The sequence below is a fragment of the Gordionus sp. m RMFG-2023 genome, chromosome 5 (assembly GCF_954871325.1).
Source record: "Gordionus sp. m RMFG-2023 chromosome 5, tfGorSpeb1-WG-v2, whole genome shotgun sequence".
Classification (NCBI taxonomy): domain Eukaryota; kingdom Metazoa; phylum Nematomorpha; class Gordioida; order Chordodea; family Parachordodidae; genus Gordionus; species Gordionus sp. m RMFG-2023.
This window is the reverse complement of record NC_088779.1, coordinates 10,365,863-10,378,233: the sequence shown is the minus strand read 5'-3', so window position 1 is coordinate 10,378,233 and position 12,371 is coordinate 10,365,863. Positions and strand designations below refer to the sequence as shown.

At 25.2% G+C, this 12,371-nt stretch overlaps 1 protein-coding gene and 1 long non-coding RNA gene across 4 annotated transcripts; both read left to right on the top strand.

Moving 5' to 3' along the window:
• The first annotated feature begins 465 nt into the window (after positions 1–465).
• Positions 466–8,461, top strand: LOC135929957 (uncharacterized). 3 transcript variants are annotated; one of them, XR_010572677.1, is made up of 4 exons: positions 466–529; positions 6,935–7,017; positions 7,944–8,098; positions 8,183–8,461. It is a non-coding gene; the product is annotated as an uncharacterized LOC135929957 (long non-coding RNA). The 3 variants fall into 3 exon arrangements; XR_010572676.1 differs by lacking the exon at positions 466–529 and adding an exon at positions 1,494–1,656; XR_010572675.1 differs by lacking the exons at positions 466–529; positions 6,935–7,017 and adding an exon at positions 1,494–1,656.
• Positions 8,462–9,313: 852 nt separating this feature from the next.
• Positions 9,314–10,581, top strand: LOC135929889 (uncharacterized). The gene is made up of 2 exons (XM_065466624.1): positions 9,314–9,582; positions 9,624–10,581. The coding sequence occupies exons 1-2, from the start codon at positions 9,332–9,334 to the stop codon at positions 10,354–10,356; spliced, it is 984 nt and encodes a 327-aa protein (XP_065322696.1). The 5' UTR covers positions 9,314–9,331; the 3' UTR covers positions 10,357–10,581.
• The last annotated feature ends 1,790 nt before the right edge of the window (positions 10,582–12,371 follow it).

Sequence of the window (12,371 nt, the reverse complement as noted above, 5' to 3'; positions counted from 1 at the left end):
AAATTGCCAGTCAGTGTGTGCCTTAAAGTATGCTTTGGGCATTTTAAGGTGTCTTATGACAAAATATATATATTAAAAAACAAAAAGAAAGGTGTACTAGCTCTGTTTCTGAATAGAATCATTATTTCGCAATTAGGTCGTAGCTTGTAAGTTTTTAAACTTTTTTCCCAAACATTAAAAAAAATCATAACTCATTTACAGAAAATAATCGCATTTTAAGGGTTTTTTACCCTTAGTTCTAAAATGCTAGGTGTCTTAAACTCGAATCGAATTAAGTATTTTTTTCTTACGCATATTTTTTTAAACTTATGGGCCTTAAGATTTCGTTATTATCATTATTTTAATTTAATATTTTGTGTTGTAAAAACTTAAAGAAAAAATTATAAAATTAATTATAATTACATAAATTAAAATTGATACCAAAATTTTTTTTAACGGTGATAAAAAAAAAAATTTAATTTTAAACAAATATAAATTATTCAAATATATTTTTGGAGGTCATCAAAATAAATTCAAAAGATATTTTCAGGTCAATTTTTTTGGATATATTAGAATAATAATAACTCTAAATTGATATAAAAAAATATTTGGTTGTATTTATTAAAAATATTTTTACTGCTTATTAAATTTTTTTTAAATGATTAAATTTCGATCCTAAAAATCATTATTATACGGTTTTCAATCTATTATATAACATTATCTCTTTAAAGTTTATGCTTAAATCGTAATAATGTCGATATTTTTAAATGTTTTTGGTACCTTTTATTTATTTTTTTAAATAAGACAAGAGAACGAAAATTTTATCATATTAGTATCGATTTTACTTCTAGATGGCCTATTTGCAAAATTTTGAGTCTTACGCGATAATATTTTGGTTAAAATCTTAATCTAAAATCTGCTATATCGGGGGCTGTTTAACAACTATATTTCATAGCCTACTTATATCTGCGAGATTTTAATGCAAGATTTTCTACTTATCAGGTTTAAAAATCCATATTTAGCAGCTCAGATTCCCGGCAAAAGGGAATTCAGATATTGGGTCCCAGTTCTGGTTTGAGAATTTAATATAAGGGACCCTAATTAGCAGAAGAATATATTATATATTTCTTTTTAAATATTTGTCAAATTTTAATGTAACATGTTTAAACGTAGTATATAAAAACACCATTTGTCTAATATTTATTTTACAGGTGTGATTGAGGTGATATTATTTAAATTTATTTACAATAAGTTTCATATAAAAAAAAATATAAATTTTTTTTAAAAAAATGATAAATAAATTATAAGTTATGGTTGTTAAGGCCAATTTGCGTCAATAGGCTTGTTTAGTTATAAATAGTAATTTATGGATATAATTCACAGGCCAATTCAAGATATACTTTTATGATTGGCTTATTTTTTTAAAATATATTTCTCTCCTTTTTTTGTGATGTGAGCATTATAAGTTATCTAATTTTGATGCCAGTTTTTTCCAAATCATCCCGCTAAAATTTTTTGAATCACCAGTTGAAAAAAATTCTTAAAAAAGAAATATACAATTTTTTTTATAATGATAATAAACGGAGAGTAAATTTGTTTTTGCAAACTAGATATTTCATAAATCAGAGGCATTATTATGGATGCAAATCATAAAAAAACAGCAAGCAAATAGCGAAAGTAATTTTATATACATTAAAATGATATATTTTAATCTGTTATCCCTAAAGTTTATTTTTTAAGATAGGCCGATAAGATTTCAGCCAAAATAATATTGTGTAAGCCTGGAGATTTTGCTCATTTTGGATCTCTATTTACAAAACCTTGATGCTTTCATAATATTAGGTATGAGGCAAGATAGTCATATTCGAAAATGTTATAGGCATTTAGAAAAGTTTGGGAGAAGGGGGGGGGGTAAATTTTAGTGGTAAAATCGTCATTGTTGGGGGAGAGGGGGAATGTAAAAAATGAAAAGTTAAGTTTTATAATATAAATATAATTGAATAGTTTTTACTTATGATTTTATTTTTGTATCTACTTGTTCAAGAAATAAATAATAGCTCCATCTGTTAAATAATAATTATCAACTAGTATTTGATGAAATATGAGATATCACTTGTAGAAAGCGCAAAATACCGCGATGTCCTTAGCGATGCTTAACTTAACAAAATATTTAATGTTAAATTAAGGAACTTTTATCATTTAGTGATAAATTTGCATAACGCTTGGAGAGATATTTTGGTATTTGGCTCTTACTATGACCGATAAGACTCAGTAGAAATTGGCTCTAAACAGATGGCGTAGGCTTATTCCTGAACCTGCTGCTCATGCTGCCTATAAAAAAAATCACGCCACATTCATACGTGATGGTAAAAATTTTTAGACAAAACCTCTAACTCATGAAAGATAAAACTTTTATCGTGACAATCACGATTCCAAAAATTTAACGAACTACTTTTTATATTCGAATTACATTTTTTTTATCTAAAATTTTTAACTCATGTTAATATTTTCACATTTTTGAAATTTTATTCATTTTACCTTTAATTTTTTTAATCGTCAAATATTATGATCCTGCCATTTTTTATCTTCATAATTTTACAAAAATAACAAAAAAAAATTATTAATATGTTTCGAGTCAAAATTTATTATTTTCTTAGAAATCTATTTTGGAAAGTTGTTGTAGGAATCATTCAAAAAAAAATAATATAACCTTGTTTTAGCATTTCTAATTTAATATTAATTCAAACATCAATTAAATGAAAAATGCCAATGTGTTTTTTTATTTTATTTGCGTTTCTACTCTACTCCATTATTGGTTAGAGAAAATCATACTTGAAACCGAACTAAATGAGGTTGGCATTAATTAAAAAATTTTCCGAAAAATAAATTTATAAATTTGGTAATAAAAGATAGATTTTGGAAAGAATAATTTGTTTAATAAAATGTGTAAAGAAAGTTGATTAATTTTTAAAAATCTCACTATTTAGAAAATAATTAAATTCGGTTACCCCTTTCGGGTGTGAAAAAAAACTGCCGATAATTTTTTATTTTTTTTATAGCGTATAAGTTTCTTTTTATTTATAAAATATAGAATATAATTAAAAAATTTCAAAAATATGTTTTAAAAAAAAGAAGAAAACTGGTATTGCATAGACATCGCATCCTCCAGATTTTCACGGCCTGCGCCTACTTCTAGTTCTTTGGTTTTTGTTTAAATTTTAAAAAAATTAAAAAATATGATGGGATATAACTCAAATAGAATGTATATTTCAATTTCACTTAACTCTTTGTAAAATTAAAATTCATCCCCACACTAATTCACCTGAAGAAAAATAATATAAATTGTATATAAATATCAGCAAACTCTAGACTTAATATCTCAAATGGATACTCTACTACACAAAGACAATTAAAAATTATAAAATAAAAAATAAAAACAATTTTATTCAAAATCCTAAATCAATAAATTTGATGGATCAACATAAAAATATTACACAATTTCATCGACATAAATTTGTAAAACTGAAAACCTAAAAAGGCCTCCGAAACTGAAAATATAAGAGTAAAAAAAGAAATGAAGGAACTAAAATATTACTAATTTTGGGCCATAGTCCGGGCCTAAATTTTATTGATAATTTGGCTGAGTTTATAGGCCAGCTTTTCAGAAATTCAAAATATAAACATTGATCTTTGACAAATTTTCCATAAATGGAATAGTTTTTGTTGCTGTCAACTAACACCAAAGAGCAAAGAGCTCACTATACTATTCAATAAGAACACCTTCATAACTCTAAATGATAATTCCTGTTCCTAATTTTTTTAAATCTTATAATATCAAACTATCACGGTATGTCTCTTACACCTATAACTGCTACTCTTTTTAAGAAAATTATTCTTAACTAACTTTATTCTAAAGTAGATTGTCGTATGACATTTCCCCGTAAAATAGATCATGTGCTCAACAAATATACATTTGTATATTATAAAATTATCTATTCCCCCCCCCTCTTGATAGTGTATATAGATTTTAGTAAAGCTCTTAATCACTTTATACTATAGTATAATTTCATTAAATCATCTTATATTTCTCTATCAAAAGAATAGCCCTTTATCTTCTTACCTCACTCATAATTAAAGTCAAACAAAGGTAATATCAATATCCGAACAAATAATAACTATTGATACCTATATCAATTATAAACCTAATGAATATTTTTCAAAAGAAAATAATTTTAAAATATTTGATTCTATATGCTCAAATGAAAAAAAAATTAAAACAAGGCCTATAATGCATTCCTTAAGTTCAATATAAAATTCAGATATTAAACCTGTACTAAAAACTGCTTTGCTTCGACGTGCATTCCTATCTTAAATTATGGATGCGATACATAGATCCTGATTAAAAAACACATTCGAATATTGAATGTTTTCTAAACTATCTGCAAAGATTTATTTGAAACAAGTGAGTAAAGAGATACTGTCTAGAATTATATCTGTAGCCATTTCAAGTTTATTTTAAGGGCAGTTATGGTTCGTAAGACTAAATTTCCCACAAACAACCCGATCTTGTTTTACATCTCATCAAGATATGAGAAAAGAGTGCTCTAATTAAACTACTACTATGCCTATATGTCTAGAATAATAAACAATGAATTCCCATTTTCGATTAAACAGGCATCTAAATTAGCTCAAAATAGAGGATGGAGGAATCGAATAGGATATATAACCATATCTATATAAATATATAATTCATTTATTTAATAATTATTTATATCATTCATATTCAAAGTATTTAAATTTTTTCAATTAAATGATATCTTTAATAGATATCTACATTGTCTAGTTCCTACTTTATATTCGATACTAGATTCCAATCTTTTTTGTTATTCGATCGTTAATGTTCATATTACAATTTTAATATTTTCGAATATTATTTGAATCCGAATAGTAAAAAAAATATTCATATATTATTTTTAAAATTACCGCTATATATTAAAATATTAAAATTAATTTTTTATGAAGTCATTGAATATCTTACTAATTCATATTAGAAAGCTTTAATTGTGTATGTAACGTTTAATTATCTAACAAGACCTGGTGATATAATGTAGGATAATGCATCCAGAAGAAGATTGTTCAGGAAAATTTTATATACAGAGGAAAAGTCCCAACCAGAAAAGGAAAAGGGTCAATCATAAAAGGATAAAGGTTCAATCAAAAAAGGAAAAAGGTCAATCATAAAGGGAAAAGGTTCAATCAAAAAAGGAAAAAAGTCATATCAAAAAAGGAAAAAAGTCATATCAAAAAAGGAAAAAAGTCATATCAAAAAAGGAAAAATGTAAAACAAATAAGGAAAAGGTTTAATCAAAAAATGAAAAATGTCAAACAAAAAAGAAAAAGGTCCAGTCAAAAAATGAAAAGTGTCAATCAAAAAAGAGTTATTTTTTAAATTATTTTTCTTGTCAATTTAAATTTTTATTTATTTTTATTATTCCTTCATATTTTATTTCTATCTTTTTGCGATTTGTTTACTTTATTTTTCTTACTATATCTTTTCTCAATTTTCTTCTCATTTTTGATAATTCTTTTGTCTTTTTAAACTTTTCTTCACTTCTCTACTCCCATTTTTAAACAATTCTTTACTTTTTTTTCCATCATACATAATAATATTCTGACTTTTTATGATTTTTACTCCTTATATTGCAATCTTTTACATACATTTCCAACCTTTTCAATCCCTTTAAGTCATTTTTAATCTTTATTTTTCTGATCTTTTCTCAATTTTTTTCTTCTCATTTTTGATAATTATTTTTGGGAATTATTTTTCATTTTTATTTCTCAATAGCAGCCAATTTTTTTATTATAATTTTTTATATATCAAATTATTTAATTAATCTGAATTAAATTCGTTTGGTTATTATGTACATTTTTAAAATTATATAAGTTTGAATTGTAATACCAAACTATATGTAAATTAATAAAATATAATCATTTTTAAATTCTTATTTTTAAAATTTTAATATTTATGCAAGAAGTATTCAATATTTTTGAGCAGGTATATAAGAGTCTGGTCAGCATTTGAAAAAATTCATTTAAAAAGAAATAGAATAAAGAATAAAAGAATCGAAAAATTAATATCAATCAGGTATAACATACATTTAAAGGATCACATAAAAACATCATGTTCGGGATATAATCAAAAGGGTTCCTATTTATCAATATCAAGTGATAATGATGATATTTCAATTGCATCCCAAGAAGATGTTGATGCTATTTAATTAGCATCCCATGAATTTTAAATGTTATTTATAATACATGCTTCTTGTAATTAATAAAGTTATTCAATAAAAAAATGAAATGTTTACAGTGTATTTTTGTCTTTATTGTTTAATTATTTTATTTTCCCATATTACCTCAAATTTAATAAAGTTATTTAATAAAATAAATTGAAAGGTCTAAAGTGTATTTTGTGGTTATTTTTAATTTCCCGTTATTATCCCATTTCCTGAACCAATTTTCCCGGGAAATTTACATCTCTATCACTGGCCCATTTAGACTGCAATTTTTACTTCGCATTTGGGTAAACCAAACCAATAAAGTCGCTTCTATCTTTGGGTAACAACTCATTCTAACTCTTTTAGTGGCAGGGGGTTCATTCTTTAGAAATTGTGAGCATATAATTGCTTTATAGCTTACAATCTGTAAATTATGGAAATATGATTATAACTTAACGCTAATTGTGTTTTTGAAGTAGTGCAGAATATTTTAATGATTTTCCCATTTTGCTTGATAGTTAACGTATTCTATAACATGATTATAATAAATAATAAAATTATCATTTTGGCATGAAAAAAAGTTAAAGAGGCAGTTTCATATAACAAAAATCAGGAATAATTTTTTTCGTCAAAATTTTTTTATTTTTTAACTTATCCAATTAAATTAACGTTGTCAAAAGAATGCGACGGTATCACGTCAATTCGGTACAGCATCAATTCAGCGCAAAGACAATAAGGCGCGGCGACAATTCGGAAAAGAAAGGTATGGACCTCTATCTCAAATCTTACACATTATTTTGGCTAAAATCTTAATCGACCGTTTTTAAAAATATGCCCAAATCGGCCCGACGTTAATGCGCTATTTTTATTTATTTACATTAGAGGTATTGAAATTATAAATATCTAATTGAAAATAAAATTATAAAAGTTTTAAAAAAAACAAAATACCACCCTGATAAATATCATAAGAATTACCAAAATTATGTTAAATCTTAAATCCCCTTAAGGGTCTTGGATGAGATAACAAGATTGCAAATAATCTAAATCATATATCGGTAATGATCGATTTTGAGCAGGCGGAAATAAATGCTTTTATCATTTCCATCAATAACTGTAAGAGGGTGTTTTTTCACAAGCGATTTGGAGACACATACAATGTGATAGTGAGTTGTTAGCAAATTATTTAGATGGAGATACAGGAAATGAATGGTCAATAAAAATTACAAATGCTCTCTCTTGCATTTGTTCTTGTGGATGATGTATTTGATGCCTTTTGTGCAGAGTTGTACAAAAGATCTTCTTGAGCGAGATCTAGCTCAAAAATTTGAGCAAGATCTTTGAAGATCGTAAAATTTGAAAATCTTTTATTTTTTAAAAATTTTGTGTAACGATCTTCATGATATTTATTTTTTTACCCAAAGCCCAGATGTTTTTCAATTTTCATCAAGGCAGGAGGAGAGGTATAAAACATAAAAGAAATAGTATATTAATAAAATTGAAAAACATCTGGGCTTTTAATAAAGGGGTAAAAAAATAAATATCATGAAGATCTTTGAAGATCGTTGATCGCAGCACACAAAATTTTAAAAAAATAAAAGATCTTCAAATTTTACGATCTTTTATTTTGAGCAAATGTACAACTCTGCTTTTGCGGACTTAACAAGCACCATTTTATCAAAATAATGAAAGGGTCTTCGACGATAATCTTCTCACATATCATAATGTGAATTGGATTGGCAAATTATTTCAAGATGGAGATAGATAAGCACCGTTTCCGATTTCTTTTTGGGATCAATATGCTGCTATATTGGAGGGAATTCCAAAAACAAATAATACAATTGAAGGTAATTTTTTTTTAACAGTTGCTATCTTTTGATTATTATAACACAATCATTTTTTATAATTTACTTTGCAATTATTTTTTAAAGGTTGAAGAGCATTCTCATTTCTACTATCATTGCACCATCCTTCTATTTGGAAATTTTTATATGCTCTACGCTTAGAACAATCGTTAACCGAAGCAAAAAATGAATAATATATTTCTGGCACGCAACCCAGGAGATCAAGAAAGGTTTATCGGAATACAACTGAAAATATTATATTAATTGTATCTGACTATTTAAATCGCCCAATTAAAGATTATTTAAGGGGGATCGCATATAATTTTAATTTACAAACATATTATTGTTATCTATTTTTAATGTTCTTATAAATATATTTTGCATGTATTAAATAGTATATTTATATATTTTATAGTTGATTTATAAATAAATAAAAAAATTGTGCGTTGATTCGTTTTTGATTATCTTATAATAGAAAAATTAACCTAAACATTATATATATTTTTTAAATGATTAATAGAATTATTTTAAGGATTTTCAATAAATCTATAAAATGAGTCATTCTTAATTTAAATTTTTTTGGATCAATATTAATGTTGTTAAATGGAAGATTTCAGTTAATTTTTAAAAATTGTCGATCATGATTTTGGCCAAAATAATGTGTATACATCATATAATGTAGTAAATTGGTCTAACAAAAAAATTGGTATAAATATTGTTTGTTAATTTTTTTGATATTTTTAAATTTTGTATTGATTTTACATATTTCGTAAATATAATTGAAATTTTTGTAAAAATAATATAAATAAATAAATAATAGGACTAACATTTAAAATGACTTCTATTTTATCATCCTTTTACGCGCTAAATTGTTGCAGCGCTGAATTGACTCTGCGCCGAATTGTAGCCGCACTGTATTGACGCTGCGCCGAATTGATGCCGCCCCAAATTTTCCATGCTGAATTTTCCGCGCCGAATTGACTTGGAACCAAGTGCGACCTGAAAAATCGCAATTATCAGATATTTCGTAATTAACCTATTCGCTATAATTTAATATTATGCCATGGTAATTTCTATCAAAATCGTGGGTTTTTTTTGTTGTTTGCACTTAAACGATATATAATTACACGGTTTTGATTGTATAATGATTTGTATATGTCACCTATTAATTGATGACACATGTCAATTTTCTAATTTTAACAAAAATGACATTTAATCTGAAAATCTTTTAATATCATGTTCAAATCATCCCGTAGAATTCTAAATGACGGAATAATTCCCATATTAAAAGAATCAAATCATCCTCCATCTTATTTTATTTCACTTATTAGAAATAAATTAGCGCAATACAAAATTTCACCATTTAAATATACCTTTATAAAAGTCGTCCCATTTTTTCCATTAGAAGATAATATTAAAGGTGTTGAGATCATAAGTGTTGGGCAAGGTTTTAAAATTTTTGATCAACTCTGCCAAACAAATCAAAGGTAACTAATAATTTATTAACCTATATATAATATGTTTAAAGAATATGTTGTACTGGTATTATGGGAAGACAAACCAAAGATTTTACAGAAAATGGCATATTATTATCATCTAAGCCATATCATAATATATCCTTGTTTGATTTAAAAACTGCCTTAGAATTAATTAAAGGTGAAAAATGTTATCTTTTAAGTGATGATTTAGAATCATCAACTCATGATTCATCTAAAACCCATCTTCATTTAAATTCTACAAGTATTGACAATCAAATTAATTTTCAGTCTAATATAAATAGCACTATAATTATCAATATTAAGAATGTAGAAATAATTAAATTTCAACCACCTTTTTTCCAACTTGATTTTACCTTAAGTGGGTCATTAGGGAATAGCCATCAAGGTAGAAATCAGTCCTTATCTATCAAATCAGTTATTCATAAAATTGGACAAATTCTATATCCACAGAAAAATGAATTAAGATCATCTTTACAAGGAATAGGGGCAGCTCTTTGCTTAGATAGGAATAAATTTAATACTTCAAACACATTTAATTTTGATAATATATTTGAACAAAGTGGTCCAGTTAGATATAATTTTGGGCCATTTAATCTTTCCGATTGTTTAAAAGAAAGTGATATCAAAGATGATTTAATGAATAATATGGACACTGATGAAGGTTTATTAATAAAAACTTTAAAGAAATATAAAGTTGACATTAATCAGAATAATTATAACAATAATTTCAATATTCAAAATAAAGAATTGTTTAGAAATTAAAATATATTATGTATTAATGTTATTTTATATTTTAATATACATTTTTTAATGAATTGTAATATTTTCTTAATCAGTATCATATATAATATATCTGTGATAAACCGTATTTTAAAAAATGCAAAATATTTTTTAATGTAAAATCTAAATATATATCAAATTATATTTACATATGATATTTGATAACTATAACTTCTGACCAATTTGATAACTCCTCCAGAGCTTGTATTATTAATGATTATTTTAAATAAAAACATTTTATTATGTCTCATTTCACGATATTTATAAGTTTTACTTTTAATTGAAAATAATGTTACTAATATTCTCCTTAAAAATCATAAAATAAGGAGATATAACAAATCTGTCTTTATTTAAATGAATATTTATATTCCATTTAATACCATAATTGATCGAATATATCTCCCTCAATCATTGTTCATAAAATAAACTAGTCTTTTTAAAAATTGGAGCAAATAACCAGTATGTAGTATGAAATCGGTAATATTTGAAGTTTAATCATTTTTATAAATGATTTCTTTCATTAACAATAATTGAATATGTTCATTTACAAAAAAATAAAAGCGCGTTCAAAGTCGTGAACGTGTTCATTCAAATAATTATTTAAAAAAAATGAATTTATTATCATACTAAATAACACCATGTTATCCCCCACCCTCAGACCAAGAATGAAGATTTTCAGTCAAACCATATTAAATTAGCTTTTATTTGATACCCATATCGATATTTCGTGTTGATAAAAATATTTCTGATCCCCCAAGACCTAGATCCGCCAATTATGGGGGAGAGATTGACTTTCAGTTGAATAGATCTTTTGATTAGCTATCGATGATAACTTATATTAGACATATCTTATTTCATAAGGCCAAAAAAAACAACATTGAAAATTAATGAATAACAATAAAATTAAAAAACGAAACGTGGTTCAAACGTGATAATGCCGTATAGTTCTAAATCCTTTAAAAAATTGAAATTTTAAAGGGATCCCTTTAAATCCCCTGAAGATCCCGGATAGTTATGATCCCTTTAAAAATTACGACATGTATGATGAAAAAAAACGTAAAGAATTGTTTAAAAAAAATGGACCTAAATTTATAAATTATTTTTAAAAATACAAAAGAATTATTAAAAATTACAATGATAAGAAAAAAAATTGAGAAAATATATAGTAAGAAAAATAAATTGAGAAAAGATACAAATAAAGTAAAGAAATCGCAATAAGTTAGAAATAAAATAAGAAGGAATGACAAAAATAAATAAAAATTTTAAAAAATTACGATTTTCCTTTTTTGAATAAGGAATTTTCCTTTCTTGATTGACATTTTGCCTTTACTTTTGAGAATTTTCCTTTTCAATGACATTTTTTCTTTTTTGATTCTTTTTGTATTGAACCTTTTCCTTTTTTGTTTGACACTTTTCCTTTTTGATCGGACTTTTTCCTTTCTTTTTGGGAGTTTTCCTTTTTTGATCGACCTTTTCCTTTTTGATTGACCTTTTCCTTTTTTGATCGGACCTTTTCCTTTTATGATTGAAACTTTTCCTTTTTTGATTAGGACTTTTCCTTTTTTGATCGGACCTTTTCCTTTTATGATTGAAACTTTTCCTTTTTTGATTAGGACTTTTCCTTTTTTGAACGGGAAACCCTGTAACATAGATAAACCTGGTATATTCAATTTATTTACTTAGGATTAACATTTTTATCTAAAAATAAAGAAGCGCTATGACACGCAACGTGAAAGGGTAATAGCTACCCCGGGTGTTTTCATAATTCTTAAATTTTCTTTTTTTAAAAATTTTATATTAATAAAAGAATAAAGATTTTTTTTCTTAAATATTAATTTCTACCTTAGAGATGTATGTACGTTTGTTTAAGCATTTTAGAAAATTTGCTTCATCTATTTTTGTAGCACTTCAATTTATGAGAATATAACCCCGATCTCCCCTACATATAAAACATATAGTTAAGATTTAAGATATAAGTTATTATATTTAAAATATCT